General features: G+C 51.5%; 1 protein-coding gene across 1 annotated transcript; it reads left to right on the top strand.

The window, feature by feature from the left end:
• The first annotated feature begins 371 nt into the window (after positions 1-371).
• On the top strand, positions 372-1,304 carry LOC136570493 (olfactory receptor 14J1-like). Its single transcript, XM_066570957.1, has one exon. The coding sequence runs from the start codon at positions 372-374 to the stop codon at positions 1,302-1,304; it is 933 nt and encodes a 310-aa protein (XP_066427054.1).
• Positions 1,305-18,423: the final 17,119 nt, after the last annotated feature.

Raw genomic sequence — 18,423 nt, 5'->3', positions numbered from 1 at the left:
TGACTTTTAAACTCGAGTCTTTAAAAACTCCACTTTATTTTTCAAGCACATTTTAATTTCAATCATGCTGAACTAGAGGAAGGTGTAATAAGCAAAGGCACCTGTGTGGTTCCAGTAGTTCTGACTGCACTGAGACACAGGGAGCCCTGTTTTCCTTCTGGGCTTCCCCAGGGTTCAGGCTGAGAGCAATGCTGAAGATGAATCAGTAACTCAGGAGCACAAACACAAGCTCAAAAATAAAAATGTTGAGTGAAGTTCTCCAACAGGTAGAGAAGTAGTTTTGAGGTAATTCCTAAAATAACTCCATAGGATTGACTCAAAGAGCTTGTCAATGTCTTGTTTCAACAGTCCACCATGCCCAGAGTGAAGGAATGTCCAACAGCAGCTCCATCAGGCACTTCCTCCTGCTGGCATTGGCAGACACACGGCAGCTGCAGCTCCTGCACTTCTGCCTCTTGCTGGGCATCTCCCTGGCTGCCCTCCTGGGCAACGGCCTCATCATCAGCGCCGTAGCCTGCGGCCACCACCTGCACACGCCCATGTTCTTCTTCCTGCTCAACCTGGCCCTCAGCGACCTGGGCTCCATCTGCACCACTGTCCCCAAAGCCATGCACAATTCCCTCTGGGACACCAGCACCATCTCCTACTCAGGATGTGCTGCTCAGGTATTTTTCTTTATGTTCTTCATCTCAGCAGAGGTTTCCCTCCTCACCATCATGTGCTACGACCGCTACGTGTCCATCTGCAAACCCCTGCACTACGGGACCCTCCTGGGCAGCAGAGCTTGTGCCCACATGGCAGCAGCTGCCTGGGCCAGTGGCTTTCTCAATGCTCTGCTGCACACAGCCAATACATTTTCCCTGCCCCTGTGCCATGGCAATGCCCTGGGCCAGTTCTTCTGTGAAAACCCACACATCCTCAAACTCTCCTGCTCCAAATCCTACCTCAGGGAACTTGGGCTCATTGTGATTGTTGCCTCTTTAGCTTTTGGTTGTTTTGTGTTCATTGTTTTCTCCTATGTGCAGATCTTCAGGGCTGTGCTGAGGATCCCCTCTGAGCAGGGACGGCACAAAGCCTTTTCCACCTGCCTCCCTCACCTGGCCGTGGTCTCCCTGTTTCTCAGCACCATCATGTTTGCTCACCTGAAGCCCCCCTCCATCTCCTCCCTATCCCTGGATCTGGCAGTGTCAGTTCTGTATTCGGTGGTGCCTTCAGCCCTGAACCCCCTCATTTACAGCCTGAGGAACCAGGAGCTCAAGGCTGCAGTGTGCAAACTGATGACGGGACAATTTCAGAAGCATTAAACTGGTTGCCAATTTCTGCAATTCACTTTTAATAAAAGTCATCTTTGATAGATCTATTGGTTTGGTTTTTTTCCTGTTCTTTCTTTTTTTATTATACTCCCTAAACCAAGGCTATTGTTTGTGCCACTTCCCCCTTTACTGTGGCCTCAGACTGTGTCAAAGAGGGTCTGCACTCTCGGTGGCTTTAAATGAAATAAAAGATCTCCCAGCAAAGTTTTCACCAGAGATGCCCCTTTTGTTGCCTTCTCTGGAGCTGCAGCAGCAATGTCTGTGTGCAGAGCTGGGGCAGATCAGTGCTGGCCCAGCAGCTGTGCCCAGCAGCAGCAGCAGCACTTGGTGTTGCCAGTGCTGCTGCCGTGGCCCTGCCCCGCTGCCCTGGTGGCCCTGGTGTTGCTGCAGGGCCTGAGTGCTCTCGGGGCCGGGCACAGCCCTGGGGGTGGCAGTGCCGGGGCTGCAGCAGGGACAGGCCATGGGCACTGCTGGGGCAGCGCTGACGCCTCAGCACAGGGCCTGGGGGCTCCAGGCTCCTTGCCCAGGCTCTCTCAAGAACACGGCCAGGCCAATGCTCAGCACAGAAAAGCCCCGTGAGCAGCCCCAGGCTGGCCGTGGGCAGGCTGGGGGCAAACAGCATGGCTGGGGCTCTGCAAGGGCCCTGGGGCAGACGGGAAGGAGCAGCAGAGCAGGGGCTGATCCATCCCCAGTGCGCTGCACAGCCCAGGGCAGCGTCCCAGAGCGTCCTCATGCAGCTGCCAACAACATCCCCCCTCTGCAGCCCTGGCCTCTCCCCCAGCTCACACAGGTGCCCCATCCTTGCAGGCACAGACACGGCAGCACTGGCTCAGCAGCCCCTGTTTGCATTGCACACAGCAGGGGGAGCACCCCCATGCTGTTGCTGTGGGGACATGAACCTGAGGGAGCACAAATGCCATCAGCCCCTGGGGCCAGCAAGGCCTGCGGGACACCAGGGAAACCACTCAGCTTTGTCCTGGCCTCTGCAGTCAGCCAGAAAGTTTGTTCCCATCAGCTGGGAGTTTCCTGTGCCACTGCAGACGCTGTTGCTCAGAGCCAGGGCTGCCTGGCAGCCACCCCCAAACTGCCCCGAGCATTTCCTTGGCTTCACCTTTGCTTTCTTTCCTCTTTCCTGATCCAGATTTCTTCCTATTGCCCATCACTGTCCCCTCCCCTGCAAACAGCCCATCCCTGGTTGCCCTTTCCTCTCTGGCCCCACTCCCCATTGCAGTTCCTGACTTGGCACCATGGGAACGTCCCTTGGGCAGCAGGATCATCCTACAAGTGCTGCAGGAATTGTCTGCAGGCTCCTGCAGTGCCTGGTGCTGCTCCCTTGCCAGAGGCACCCCAGGCCAGGGGGGCACATCTGGGCTGCTGTGTCTGGCTCTGGGGCTCCCTGTTCTGGGCACTGAGGAGGGGCTGCAGAGGCTCTGCAGGACTGACAGGATGGGCTTTGGGGCTGGCAGGAGAAGCTGAGGGACCTGGGCTGCTGGAGCTTCTGCAGAGGAGGCCCAGGATTCCTCCTGCACCTGCTCCAAGGGTGGTTCCAGAGAATCACAGAATCAGCAAGGTTGGAAAAGACCTTGGAGATCATCAAGTCCAACCTGAGCCCTGACAACACCTTGTCTCCCCGAGCCTCCTCTTTTCCAGGATAAACAACCCCAGCTCCCTCAGCCACTCCTCACAGGACTTGTGTTCCAGACCCCTCCCCAGCCTTGTTGCCCTTCTCTGGACACGCTCCAGCCCCTCCATGGCCTTCCTAAATTGGGGACCAGAACTGGACACAGCACTCGAGGTGTGGCCACACCAGTGCCGAGTGCAGGGGAAGAATCCCTGCCCTGCTCCTGCTGGCCACACCATTCCTGATCCAGGCCAGGAGCCATTGGCCTTCTTTCCCACCTGGGCACACTGCTGCCTCATGTCCAGCCTGCTGTCCATCAGTGCCCCCAGGTCCCTTTCTGCCTGGCCGCTCTCCAGCCACTCTGTCCCCAGCCTGTAGCGCTGCAGGGGTTGTTGTGGCCAAAGTGCAGGAGCCAGCACTTGGTCTTGTTCAACCTCACCTTGTTGGATTTGGGCCCTGGATCCAGCCTGTCCAGGTCCCTCTGCAGAGCCCTCCTACCCTCCAGCAGATCCACACTCACACCCAGCTTGGTGTCATCTGCAGATTTGCTGATGCTGGACTCAGTCCCCTCATGCAGATCATCAGTGCAGACATTGAAATCCACGCTGGCTGGCTCTGATCCCTGGGCCATCCTGTGGGTGCCCTGTGATGGCACTCAAGGTGATCTGTTCCAGAACCTTGCCGGGCACCCAGGTCAGGCTGACAGGCCTGGAGTTCCCCAGCTCCTCCTTCCAGCCCTTCTTGGGGATGGGCTCACATTGGCACCTCCAGTGCTCTGGAACCTCCCTGCTGAACCAGGACTGATGGTAAATGATGGAGAGCAGCTTGGGGAGCTCATCCACAGCTCCCCCATCCCCCTGGGATGGATCCCATCTGCTCCCAGAGACACCTGTGAGCATCTGAGTGGCTCAGCAGGTCCCCAGCTGCTTCCTCCTGGATCACAGGGGGGCTGTTCTGCTCCCTGTGCACATCTACAGCTCAGGAGAACACTTGTCCTGAGGACAACCTGTCTTATTGTTGAAAATTGAGATACACAAGGTGTTAAGCAGCTCAGCCTTTTCCTTATCTTTAGTTACTCTGTTCCCCACTGCATCCACTATTGAGTAGAGATTCTCCTTATTCCTCCTTTTGCTATTAGTTTATTTATAAAAACTTTTCTTTATTACTTTTTACAGAAGTGGCCAGGTGAAGCTCTAATTGAGCTTTCATCTCTCTACTTTTCTTTCTGCATGACCCAACAACATCCTTAAACACTTCCTGTGCTGCCTGACCGATTTTTTCTGAGTTCCCACAAAAAGCTCATGCCCAGCCAGGACAGTAATTTTCCTCTCTGGTTCAACTTTGGCACAGAGGCACAGGCTGCTCCTTCCCCTTTAAGATTCCTTTCTTGAGGTGTGTCCATCCTTCCTGGACACCTTTGTTTTTAACGTCTGCTTCCCTTTAAAAAATCAGTACCTGATTCAGTACTCTCCAAATCTGCATCCTGAATAGGCAAAGGTCTGCCCTTCCTGATTCCAGGGTGGACGTTTTGTTGATGCCCTTCCTTCTTTCACAGTATATTGAAAACTCGATTATTTCATGGTGGCTGTGCCCCAGGCAGCCTCCAACCACCACATCTCCCACCAGCCCTTCTCTGTTTGTGAACAGCAGCAGACAGAGCTTTCCTTGGGAGTGGGATTGTTACCAAAAATGCAGTAAAATAAAAACTCCTTAACACCAATGTAGCATTAAGAAGCAGCATTCTTTATTTGGCCAGATGCACAGGGGGATAGCTCCTCCCAAAGCTGTGCATGCTGAGTACAGGAAAGTTTTTGTTTACATTCTGTATTTTGCACACATATTCATTGATTGTCCCAGACTAAACATACATATGTGTGGAGTTGGCCCAGCTGTGACTCAGACTCAACTGGATTTTACCCCAAAAGCACTGAGCGTGAGCTTCAAGCCCTGAGAATCATTTGTTTATCTTGGGGTGAGCTTGAGAGTTCCCCCAGAAGCCTTTGGTGTTGTTATGCTAAGTTGTCCCAGTTCTGCTCCCCTATTGGTTACCTGTTTGCCCTAGATGGTTGTTGTTCTAGAGTGTTCCACCCCCAAGTGTATATATTGTTGTTTCCCCTTTGTCTCAGGTCTTTGGATCTTGTCCCTCCTACTGTGGTCATCTTCTCCACATTTGTTGTTTTTCACCCTGTTATTAAAGTTCTTTTTAGACAACTCCATCGAATCCGCTCCTTTTCATTTTCGCCACCCTCGCCCTAAAGTCAGGGAACCAGAGAGGTTTGTCACGGCTGCATTCACTGTGATGCATATGATAATCATTTCCCCAAAATCATTAACTCATTTCCCGTCCCCTTTATCCATGTGTTCTTCTGTCCTGGGGGTCTCTGGTGGTCCCTGGTGCTCGTGGACCTCAATGTTCCAGTGGGCCTGGCTGAGCTGGCAGGACACTGAGTCTGGTGAATTTCAGTTCCCCTTCTCACACAATGGGCATTGTGTGGTTTCCATAGGCCTGGGGTTTTGAAGAACAAGCATTGTGTGTGCTCACCTGGTGATGTCTCTGTGACATCACAGAGCCTGCTGTGACATCACAGGGCAGAGGACTGACGTCACAGAGCAGACTATGACATCACAGTGTTGACTGTGACATCAGAGACCAGCTGTGTGACATTAGAAAATGGGTTGTGACATCACAGAGCAGGCTGTGACATCACAGGGGGAGGGGTGGCTGTGTGACATCACAGGAGGGCTGTGTGACTTCACAGAGTGGGTTGTGGTATCAAAGACCAGCATAGCGATATCAGAGAATAAGCTATGACATCACAGAGCAGGCTGTGACATCACAGGAGGGCTGTGTGAGGTCACTGGGTTGGTCACTCTGCCCCTGACCCCCCTCACAGTTTCCCCCGAGAAGTCCAAAGCTGTTCATGCCCAGCAGGGTCCCTGTCCCCTGATATCTCCCCGGTCCACCTGGAGCTGCAGCCTCCCCCAAGGATGTTCCACAGGATCCACCCCAAAACCTGACTCAGGGACAAGGGGCCAGGGCTGTGTGACCAGGACATCAAGGACGGGGATTATCCAGGTCACTGTGGCCTGGGTTGGGTTGCCCAGGGCAGGAAAGATGTCTGGCAGCTGGAGCAGGGTCTGGGAAGGGCCTCCAAGGTGGGGCTGGAGCCCTTGGGCTGTGAGCAGAGGCTGAGGGAGCTGGGCTTGTCCAGCCCAGAGCAGGGAAGGCTGAGGGGCTCCTCATCCCAGCCTGGCAGTGCCAGCGACGAGGGGATGGAGAACTCAGAGCCAGGCTCTTCACTGGGGAGCCTGGGGGGAGACAAAAGCCAATGGGTGGAAAGGGAAAAAGAGGGGAGATCAGCCAGGACAGGAGGAGATGAAATGAGTCAGGCTGGTTTCAGCATTTCCTCAACACCAAAAGCAGCCTGACCCCATTCTCCATCCACCACTGACAACTTTGCAAATCAGAAATTGTTCAGACTGTATTGCCTCCATTCCCAGATGGGCATCCTGATAGAAGAAGATAAGTGTGTTTATATCTATCACAGAAACATATTTTTCTAAAGTTAATTTTAGTATGGAAATCACTTGTGGATGGTGGACATGTCAGACGCTCCTGGGACATTGCACATGGCTCAGGGAAGAGCGTGATTGTTACTGAATTGTGTCCTGTTCAACCATGGTCTGTTGGCCATGAAGAGAAACTTCCTGTGCCTCTGAGTCCCACCAGTTCCTGACCCCCAAAGGACACAAACCTGGTGAGTTCTGGTTCCCACTCCAGTGGTGGCACCTGCACCTCCCTCCATCCCCAGAGCAGAGCTCCCTTGTCCCAGAGAGTCCCTGGCAATGCAGGGATGAAGGAAACAGGGCAGGCTGTGGGGATCAGGGGCAGGGCACAGCCAGGGATTTGGGGTGGTTGTGAGCCCAGGGCAGGACCCGGCCCCTGGCCTTGGTGAACCTCATCCCATTGTCCTGGGCCCATGGCTCCAGCCTGGCCAGATCCCTCTGCAGAGCTTCCTGCCCTCCAGCACAGCCACACTGCCACCCAGCTTGGGCTCACCTGGGAACTGACGGAAGGTGCCCTCCATGGCCTCGTCCAGATCAGCAATAAAGAGATTTCACTGACCTGGCCCCAATCCTGAGCCCTGGGGACACCCCGGGATGTGACTCCATTCCTCAGCTGCTCTGAGTGCCAGGGGTTGGATGGGGGAAATGGTGGGGAGGGGGTAGGGACAAAGTGGGATTGATTGTCAGCCATGGAGGGTCTTAATTTTCATATCTGTTCAAACTGCATTAGGAGGGGCTGGGGATCAATATCAAATGGGGATTGCTGATAGCAATCTATAAACAGGGAAAGAAAACTAAATAGGACAAAGCAATTCTCTCTTCAGTCTTTTCAATTTAGTAGATTCAGTTTGAATACACATCTGAAATATCTCTAATTAACCACAAAAGAATTCAAGACTTGAATTATTCCCATGGGCTTGTCTTGTTTGGGTGTTTTGAATAAATGTTTATGAGCCTTTGTCACTGAATTCCTGAACTGAAGAGCTCAAGAAAGAAGAGGCCTCTGCAAAAGTAAAATTCATCACCAACCTCCAAGGTGTTGAGGATCCATCCTGATCAGAGCAGGAATGAGCAGAAATAGGCACAGCTTTGTGGCTGGCCCAGCTCTGGGATGGGCCCTGGGCCTGGAGCAGGAGCAGCTCTTGAGGGCCCCAAGGCCGGGGCTCTTGTGCTGCCCTGGGCAGATGGGATGGCAGCAGGGGCTGCAGAGCTCTCAGCATCTCCTGCAGAGGAGAGCAGGGCAGCCAGGGAGCCTCCTTTCCCTTGGCCAGGCACCTTCCCCCATGGTGGGGCTGAGTCCTGTGGCAGCTGCAGCTGCTGCTGTGCCCTTGGCAGGGGCTGAGGCCGTGGGCCAGTGCCCAGAGCAGCCTGGCCTGAGCAGAGCTGTGGGGCCAGAGCTGGCTGGGCTGGGCTGGGCTCAGAGAGGCCCTTGGTGCTGCCCAGAGCTCAGGGCAGCTGGCAGAGCTTGCAGGGAGCTGGGCTGGGCTCAGAGAGCCTGGCCCAGAAACCATCAGTGTCCATCTCAGCCTGGCTGAGCGTGCAGGGGCCAAGAAGAGCAGCCCAGGCTCTGCAAGTTCTCTGGGTGGGAGCTGAGCTTGTGAGCCCCTGAGCCCTGCCCAGTGCTGGGGCTGCACCTCCAGCTCCAGAGGAGATGGGAGAGATGGGAGCAGAGACAAATCACTCCTGCTGAATTCTTTCTTGTGTTTGCCTTTACAGGTGACCTGTATCCATATGTAGAGGAGGTGTTTTGTGTCAGATAACACCGATAGAGTGAGAAGAATAATATTATGTAACTGAAAATATTATTTCATGCATAATACACAATGAGGAAATAAAGACTCAAATGATCAGGAGAGCATCTGAATTTTTCAGAGAAGGAGAGACTTATTGATGTTCCAGTAGTCAAACCTGTTCAAATTCTTTCCTCAGGGCTTCCTTGAGATGAGAGGTGACCACCAGAAGCCAAGGCCAGCCAGAGCTCTCTGTCCTGGCAGCTTTTGTCTGGGAGAATCTTGCAGATAGGGAATTTTTCAAGGGGAGTATCAATTTTGGCTGTGGGCACCTGGAAAGGTGGGTGGTTCTTTTCCATAGTGCTGTTTCACACTGGCCCCTTGGAACCATGCAGCCCAACAGTGCCACAATGATTGCCTTGATTCCATGGGGTCCCCACAGTGTCACAATGGCCCCTTGGTTCCTTGATGCCCTAATTATTTTTTATTACCATGATCTCCACATGAAGGAAAGCACAGAGCCCCAGTGTTTCAGGGGCTGATGAACAGCAGCCACCAGAGGCCAAGGCCAGCCTGAGCTGTCTGTTCTGGCAGATTTCATCTAGGAGCAACCAAATAAATATCTTGGATTCTGTATCTCAGATTTACAGATTTTTGGGAACAGAATCCTGATTTTAGACATGAGCACCTGGAGGAGAAGGCCAGTTCATTCCCACAGGAAGGAAAGCCCAGAGCCCCAGTGTTTCAGGGGCACATGGGGAACAGACCCTCAACATGCCAAGGGCAGTTCAGCCAGTCAGGCCAAGCCAACCAGACCTGTTCCCTGTTCCCTTGGATCCACAGGGCCCCACAGTTTCAAAATGCTGGTGTCACATTAGATCCTTGGCTACACGAGGCTCTGCTGTGTCACACTGGCCTCTTGCTTCCATTGGGCTCTGCAGTGTCACAATGGTCCCTTGCTTCCATGAGGCCTTGCAGTGTCAAAACGGTTTCCTTGGTTCCATGGAGCTGCACAATGGCACAATGGCCTCCTTGGTTTCATGAGGCTGCAGAGTGTCACAATGGCCTCTTGGTTCTTTTGGGTTCCTCAGGATCCCAGTGGCCCCTTGGCTGCATGAGGCCCAGCTGTGGCACACTGGCCCCTTGCTTCCATTGGGCCCTGTAGTATCACAATTGGCCCCCCTTGCTTCCATGAGGCTCAGCAGTGTCACAGTGCTCCCCTTGGTACCGCTGTATCACAATGGACCCTTGTTCAATGAATCCCTGCCATGTCAAAATGGTGTCCTGTATTTCATGGGGTGTCACAACCTCACAATGGACCTTTGGTTCCATGAGTCCCACACTGTTCCAAGAATCCTTAGCTCCATGGGGCCCTGTAGGGTCACAATGGTCCCTTGGTTCCATGGTGCCACACAGGGCCACAATTGCCCTTTGGCCCAACAGGGCCTCATAGTGTCACAATGGACTCCTTGATTCCATGGAGACACAAAGTGCCACAGGTGCCCTTTGGTTTCACCAGGCCTCAAAGTGTGAAAATGGCCTCCATGGTTTCATGCAGCCATGCTGTGTCAAAATGGACCTGTGGTTCCATGATGCTCCATAGTGTCAAAATGGCCTCCTTGGTTCTGCACTTTAAGAATGCCCCCTTGGTCCCATGGAGCCCCACAGTGTCACTATTGTGCCCTTGGTTCCATGAGGCCTTGCTGTGTCACAATGGCCTCCTTGGTTCCATGATGTCCCGTAGCATAGCAATGGTCTCCTCAGTTCCACAGTGTCAGAATGGCCCCTTTGTCCCATGGAGCCCCACAGTGTCACTGTTGTCCCCTTGATTTCATGAGGCCCTCTAGAGTCACAATGGTTCCTCGGTTCCAATGGGTTCTGAAGGTTCCTAATGGTCTCCATGGTTCCATGAGGCCCTGCAATCTCCCAATGGACCCTTGGTTCCAAGGGCCCCGCAGTGTCACAAGGCTGCCTTAGTTCCACAAGGCCCTGCAGTGTCATGGTGGCCCCTTGGCTCCATGAGGCAAAGCAGAATCAGAATGGCCCCTTGGTTCCATGGAGCACCACGGTGTCACCATGGTCCCATTGGTTCCACAGGGCTCCTCAGTGTAACAATGGACCTTTGGTTCCATGAGGTTCCTCAGTGTCTCAGTGGCCCCTTGGCTCCATGTGGCCCCGCTGTGTCACAGTGCCAGGTGGTTCCATGAGGCCCCACAGTGTCCAAATGGTCTCCTTGGTTCTGGGAAGCCCCACAGAGCCACAAGGGACCCTTGGTTCCAGGAGGCCTTGCTGTGTCACAGTGGATTTTGGTTCCAGGAGCTTTCACACTGTCAACAACGGTCTGAGCACTGCAGTGTCACCATGGATCCTTTGTTCCATGAGGTTCCAGAGCATAACATGATCCCCTTGATTCCAGAAGGTTCTGCAGTGTCCCAATGGACCATTGGTTCCATGCAGCCCCACACTGTCACAATGACCCCACAGCTCCAGGAGCTTCCACACTGTCAGCAATGCTCTCCTTGGTTCCATGAGGCCTTGCTCTGATACAATGGACTTTTGGTTCTATGGGGTTCCACTGCATCACCAGGGACCCTTTATTCCATGAAGTGCCACAGTGTCACAGCTGACTCCTTGGTTCTGTCAGCCTCTGCTGTCACCAAATGTCCAAAATATCAGAATAAGACTCCATAATACTAAGTAGCTATTTAAGAGGGGATAATTTATTCAGGCCTAAGGTGCAACATGGAATAACTCCTAACCTTATGAGGACATGTAATTCTACCACTGTGTTGCTTATACACAGTGGCTAAATACGAATTACAACTTACCCATTTCCATAAAACCCACGCCAAGTTCCCAGATTCACTCCTTGTTTTCTCTATCCCTGCACCCTTGAGCCAGATGTCTTCTTCTTCTCTTCCAACCACTCTTGCTGGGAAAGCAGCCCCTGCATGCCTTGTTCCTGTGCTGAAAGTTCCCAGGCAGGGTAAAAATGGAATGAACCCTTTTGGTATCAGCCCCAGGCTTTTTGTGGCCAGGCAGAGGCAGGCAGGAGGCAGAGCTGCCAGCAAAGGAAGGGCCCAGCCAGGTGGGGAAGCCGGGGGATGCCGACAGCCTGCAGGGACAGAGGCGCAGGGCAGGGACACCGTAGGACAGCCTGGGCTGCACAGGGCACAGGCATGGGCAGCAGCTGCAAGACAGCCCTGCCAGAGCCAACTTGGGCAGCACTTTGGCCATGGCTGCTGGGCCTGGGCCTGAGGCAGGAGCAGGAGACAAGTGACCCTTGCAGGCCTGGGGCCTCATGGCCTCCTTGTCCCTGCTCAGCAGCCTGGCAGGGGCCGCCCCATGCTCCTGCCCTTGGCATTGCACATCCCCACATGCCAGTGCCCATCCTGGCAAGAGCCCTGAGCAAGGAGGGAGGGACAGGATCTGCCTGGCCAGGCCCTGGGGCTCAGGCCTTGGCCCTTGGCATTCCTCAAACACATCCAGCTTTGCTCAGCACCAGAGACACCTTGGCCTTCTTTGTCCCCAGCTGTCATCATTGCCTACAGTGTTCTGCTCTAACTGGAACCTGGGGACATTTTCTCAGTCGTGTCCCTCAGTGGGATCCATTAAAACTTCAAGAAACTTTGCAGTTTCAATTTAAGTTTGAGTTCTTGAGAGGTTTTTTGAAGACACTCTGAGGAATTGAGTCTGATGTAAACAACACCAAAGCTCTGAGAGAGTCATTAAAGTTTTCCTAGTCCAGTGATGGAGAAAGATTTCAAAAAACTTATCAGAAACAGACATTCCTATTTTAAACGATGTATTTTATTTTCTTTCTCTTTAGAGTAGAGATGATTGCAGCATTCTGTGATTGATATTGACCCAGGGTCTCTCCTCAGCAGCTCTGGCCTGCTCACAAAAGCTGTGCCTGGAGCTCTGACCCAGTGTGGACAACCTTGCTCCACATTCCCCAGACCCATCCTGTCTGTCCTCACTGCCCTGGGACCTGCTGTGCTTGGAGAGCTGGCTACACTCAGCCTAAGAGGGGTTTTCTCTTTTTGGGGTTTTTTGAAGCAATCTGAAACTCCTGAGTTTCCCCACTGCAAACAGACACACTGCTCAGGTGTGTGCCAGCCCCAGGTGCCACCAAAGCCACTGCAGAGCTGCCCTGGGCCAGCTGTGAGGGTGGATCATCAGCCCAAGCTGCACTGGGCCACTGCAAGGGGCTGTGGCCATGGGCACTGCTCTGACCCCACTGCTGGGTTTGGCTGCCACGGCCACTGTGAGAAATTAAACTGTCCTTGGAAACACTGGGGAGGACTGGGACATACTGGGGAACACTGGGAACATTGTGGGGAAGACTGGGGACACAGGGGCACCCTGTGTTTGAAATTGGGTGGAACTGGAGGGAATGGGAATGGACTCAGGTGTTTTGGGAGGGACTGGTGTGTATTGGAAGGGATCAGAGGGGCACTGGGGTTTTACTGGGGTTGTACTGGGGTAGTACTGGGGATGAACTGGGCTGTACTGGGAGGGAATGGAGAGGCTGTTCCCGCCTCCGCCACCTCTCATTTGCCGAGGCTTCCGCCCATCACCACTCACAGCCAATCAGCGCCAGAGATCGGGGCTTGGGGGCGGTGCCTAGACGGCTGCCATATTTTCCTTTTGCCTACAACTCCCATCATGCCCCGCGGCCGGATACAACCCCATTGCAGCCGGGACTGCAACGCCCGTCATGCCCAACGCTCCCAAGAACCCCGGGATCCGCCCCCATCTGTCCCATAAGTGTCTCCTAGACCCTCCAGGATCCCTCAGTGCCCCCTCAGTGCCTATCTGGGAGCCCACAAAGGCGACCCCAGTTCCCCTGAGTGCTCCCAACCCCACAGATGCCCGGTACAGCCACTTCTGGGAATTCGTCTCCTCTCATCCCCCGTGGCCCCAGAGCCCCTCAGAACACAGTCCCGCGCCTAAAACTCCTGCCGTTCCCGCGCCCTAAAGAGCCCGGTTAGAGCTCCCCGAACTCCCCCCACGGATTCCCGAGCCGTTTACGTTCCCCCGAGGACCTCAAATCACGGCTTGGACGCAAAAGTGTCCCCCAAGAGCCTTCCCGGACCCCCAAACATCGCGTTCCAACCACTTCCAGGACTACAGCTCCCATCATGCTCCGCGGCCGGGACTTTATCTCCCGTCATTCCCCGTGACTCTCGGAGAGCCATTGCAGCTGCGCCTCGAACTCCCGTGATGCTCTGCGGCCCCGTTAAACCGTATGATATCCGCGCCTACAACTCCCATCAGCCCCCGCGCCCCAGAGAGCCCCGTTCGAGCTTCCCAAGGGCGCTCCCGGACCCCGAAGGGCCCCGAATTCCTCTCCCTGACCTCAAAGAGCCCCCCTGGACCCCCAAGTGCTGTCCCGGACCCCGAACTATCCCTCAGAATCCCTGAGTGCCCCGTCCAAGTGCCCACCTGGCTGCCCCAAGTGTCCTCCAGACCCTCAAGTTCTCTCTGAATTCCCTCCCCAGACCCAAAATTGCCCCAAATGTGCCCCAGAAATGTCTCCATGGACCCCAAAGTGCCTCCTCTTGACCATATGTGAAAAAAAGATGATAAAAATGATGGCAAAAGGTCTACAAAGAATATTAGTTACCATAAAGAGGAAGAAATAAATACCCAATAGAGCTTAATGAATTAATGAAGGGAATTGTGTTACTTAGAACCAATGACCAATAATTTTCTTGGTTGCTAAAAGTGTATAGATTTTTTAATATAAATATACAAATTAGGTAATTAATTTGAATAATACTATCAGAATAATATAATTATCATTTTATTAATTAATTGAATTTTATTTATAAGGAAAAATGCTTAAATTTTTGGATATGTTTAGGGATGTCACTCCCAGGTGGGCGATGGTTTTATCATTCCAATGGTGCAACTGCCAGACCAGTCTCCTGGCTATTTAGTGTATACTGTAGTACCACAGATCCAAAACAGGTGTTTAGGGGCCCCCCAAAATGTATGCTTAGGTTCTGTTGGACATTCCCAATATTTAGAAATGGCTTTCATTCCCCAAAAGGGGTTTATCCCTTCTTCAGAATACTCATAAAATTCATATGCTTCATGGTAGATACACTTGTTCTTTTCTTTCAACAGACCAAAATCTATTTGGATCTCTTGGGATCCGCTGGGTAGCAGAGTTCTTTACTGCTAAATGCCATTTACAGACCATTCTTTTTACTGGTGTACTGTACCCCTTAATACTAAATTAATACTAAATTTAGTTTGTGGCTAACTTTTTTCACTGAATCTATGAATAGGTTCTTACCTCGGGGTATCTCTAAATGGTCTTGTTCTCTTATTGCTTTTACTGTCTCTTTCTCTTTGACCTGATGTACCAGGCTTGCTTCAGTAGCATCACATTCAAGCACAACCAGGTTTCTCCTACAGGGCACTCTCCCAGGAGTTGCTGCCTAAAAGTGGTGGTATTCTGGACTATCCAATACATTGGGGGAGGTTAACACAATTCGGGTTAGAATTGGTGTGGACTCTAGACAAGGAGCTCACTTCTTCCTCCTCAAAGAGGGGTTGGTAGCACTCACTGCGCTGCTCTCTTGGGCTCCCCAGAGCACCACCAGCAATTAGAGCCATCATTACTGCTCTTCCCAAGAATCTGGTATGGGTCATCTGGCACGACCGGCCCACCCGGCCTTGCCTCTTGGGGAACTTTACCAAGAAGAAGCTTCCAAGCTCTTTAGAGTCCCTTCTCCCAGCTTCTCTGGTTAAACTTCTCTTGGTCCGTTCCTTACTAATTTTGGTTTCTCTTAGGGGAGTGGTCTGTAGAGGATTAACCTGGAGTCTTTGGAACTAAATTGGGGGAACTTAACCAGAGTTACTTATTAACAGTCTTCAACTTTTTACAAACTTATTTTAAACACAGAGCTGTCTTATAACACTTTAAGATAAGGTATGGTTCTGATACCAAACTCTTTTCTTATTCAGTTCATCAGTCTTTTGGGCTCTTCCTTTTGAGAGTCAACTTTTAAGTCTTTTGGTCCTTTTATAATGGTATACTCAGGTGAATTAACTCGTGATGTGGTTGACTCCTGTCCTGAGTTAGGGGGTGAGCCATGTGGAATCTAGTCCAATGCTAGGGGGTGAAACTGACATTGAATCCAGCCCAATGCCAGAGGGTGAGTGGTGTGGAGTCTGGTCCAATCCCAGAGGGAGAGTGGTGTGGAGTCTGGTCCAATGCCAGGGCGTGAAACTGATGTTGAATCTTGGTCCAATTCCAGGGAGTGAGAGGGGTGTGGAATCTGATGATGTGGGTCCAACGTTTTCCTCTGGTCCGCAGAGTCGAATTAGCAATGAGGAGTACCTGAAAGGGGCTTTCAAATATAGGCATTAATGGTCTACTATGATTTTCTCAAAACCCAATTTCTTGGGTTAATGTTATGTATAATTTGTTAATTTCCCTTTTTCCATAGCTTGCATGTTTCTCTCATCAATTTCTGCCTACTCTGTATTTTGCAAGGAGTTGTATTTCTGTTAGCTAACTTAACTCCCAAAGGGCTATCTTGGGGGTATCTTTTCTAGCATGCTTTTATTCTCCCATTTTTCTCGGCATCTAACTTACTGGTTTGCTGTTCAATTTTCAAGATCTTATCTATTCATCCCCTGCCTCTGTTTCTCACTTTCACTAACAGCTGAAATACCACTTTTCTTTCAACCCCTTGCATCTAAAACAAACTTTTTCCCCACACTGCTTTTCAACACAATACACCTCCCTCCAAGGAGATGTGGTAAAACTTACAATGCACAATCCACATTACCTATACTTTAATTCGTCTACATTCACTCACTTTTATTTCTCATTCACCTTCACACCCTCAAGACACAAAGTGGATCCTCATTGCCAGAAAATCACGGGTCCCTGTGGCCCCCCCTCGCCTTGGGGTTGGCCTCCAGCTCTCAGTATCTCCGGGCCTTCTGGAAGGGCCCTGGCTCTGCTGCCTCCGGTGCCCGTTCACCTGTGAGGCTGCCTGCGTGTCACTCACGCTCTTACAGCTACGGCCCCCTCACACACCGGGGAACACTGGTCTGGTTTGCAGGTCACACACACTCTTTCTACTGCCCCCTTCCTACCTGCCCGGGAAGTTGAGGCTGACTTTGTTTGTGACTCACTCTCACACACACAAGACAACAATAAGGTTGTTTGACTTTCACATCACTTATTACAAGTTTAGTGCTACTGTCCAGTCCTAGTGCTATTGGATATCCTTCTACCTAGCTGTCTAACCTCAGATGTTTTTGGGTATTTTACTATACTTTTTGGTACTTTGTTGAGACAGGACTTATCTGCTCCTGTATCCAAACAAAAATTCAAATTCTTCATTTAGTGGTCCCACCTCAATGTTTACCAAGGGCTTTTCTAGATGTTGCATCGGGTCCCCTAAAGTGTAAAGCCCCTGACACCCTTAAACATCACCTCTAAGAACCCTCTCCAAGGCTTCTTGTTCCCTGGCTATTGCCTCATCGAGACTGAGCTTTCTACAAAACTTCCTGACATGTCCTGCCTCTCCACAATAATAGCAGTGTCATTCACTCAAAGGGACTTGAGGTCTCTCTATCTCTCTTGTACCTGACAGTCCTGGCCTATCTTTGCCTCCTCCTGGTGGTGGACCCACCCACCCCTCACTTTCTTTAGCTATGGCAACCATGATTTTGGCCTTGGCCTTTGCTTTTTCTTTGTCTTTCCTTAAATACACTTTCAATGCTTCTCTTAATAACTCATTTCTGTCCTTCTCTTGCCAATCTTCATTTTTTTCTAGTTTTCTCCATATATCTGGCCAAGATTTGGTAACAAATTGGACTTTTAGTAGCACTTGACCTTCTGTGGTGTCTGGGTCTATTCTAGAGTACAATTGGAAGTTCTGCTTTGGGCGATTAAGCCAAGCAGCAGGAGCTTCATCCTTCTCTTGTGCCCCCTCAAATTCAGTATTAGTTCTAATACTAATTTGGTATTAGTTCCTTTGGGAAATGACTCTTTGATCCCTCATATTATCAAAGACCTATATTCCATCATGGCCTTCCTCCTTTCCTCCTGGTTAGGGTTCCAGCTGGGATCTGTCAGTGGCAATTTCTGTTCACCTGATGGCACTTGGGGTCCCGGACAGTTCTCTTTCTCCCAAATTCTTATGCCAGCCGCCCTAATCATCTGGACCTCTTCTGGGGAAAATGATATCTTTAGAATGGAATTCATCTCCCCCCCAAGTGTAGATATTTGGGCCTAAGAATTGATCCACTTGGTTGGCTATGCCCACTGGGTCCTCAACTAAATGCCCTAACTCTTTCTTGAATCTTCTCACCTCAGAAGCTGTTAGAGGAGCATTGACAAAGCCAACACCTCCCACTACTTCTCCTATAGGAACTTCTCTGAGGGGAAAAAGTCTCTTTGCCTTGGAGGTCTTGGATCTGGTACTACAGTACGGCCCATCTTCAGACGCCATGCTACTCATTTGAGGGATATCAGGGTTACCCTGAACTTTCTGCAGATCAGCAGGTGTATTTGGTGATAGCTGTTTATCGGGCAAGGAGACATTTGTGTCCCAACTAGGAGGAGGTAAAGGGACAGCAATAGGAGGGGGAGAAGAGCTTGGGTACATTTTAAGTGGAGCTGGAGAAGGGGTGGAGAATGCAGCAGGTGGAGTAGGCAGGCACTTGTGGTGGTGCAGAAGGAACTGGAGGAGCCGAAGGGGGTGGTGAGGGAGTGGTTACTAGGGGAGATACTGGGTCTACCATAGGGGAAGCCTAGGAGGTGGAAGGAGGAATTTGAGCAGGCGGTAATGAGATGGCAGCTGGGGGAAGAATCGGACCTGCCATTTGAGGTGCCCAAGGAAGAGGATTATAAGGTGGAGGGGCTGGAGGCAAATAATCCAGGGGGTCCCATCTTTTACCAATTCCAGCATCCTCTCCTTCATTCCCCTCTTTCTTCTTCTGTACCTTACAAATTCGCACCCTTCATCGCCAATAGCGTTCTTTAACCAGCAAGCTACATACAATAATTGCTCAGGATCAGTATCTCCTCGAGCTGTCAGACAATGACTCAGTTGTTGGCTCATCCACTTGTCCCTTGTCCCACACCAAGGCCATCCTCCTTGCACCTCTAATTCTGGCCAGACTTCTACACAATACTGGATCATCTTCACCTTAT

Source organism: Molothrus aeneus, unplaced genomic scaffold, assembly GCF_037042795.1.
Source record: "Molothrus aeneus isolate 106 unplaced genomic scaffold, BPBGC_Maene_1.0 scaffold_34, whole genome shotgun sequence".
NCBI classification, from domain to species: Eukaryota; Metazoa; Chordata; class Aves; order Passeriformes; family Icteridae; genus Molothrus; species Molothrus aeneus.
This window is presented reverse-complemented; position numbering and strand designations above follow the sequence as displayed.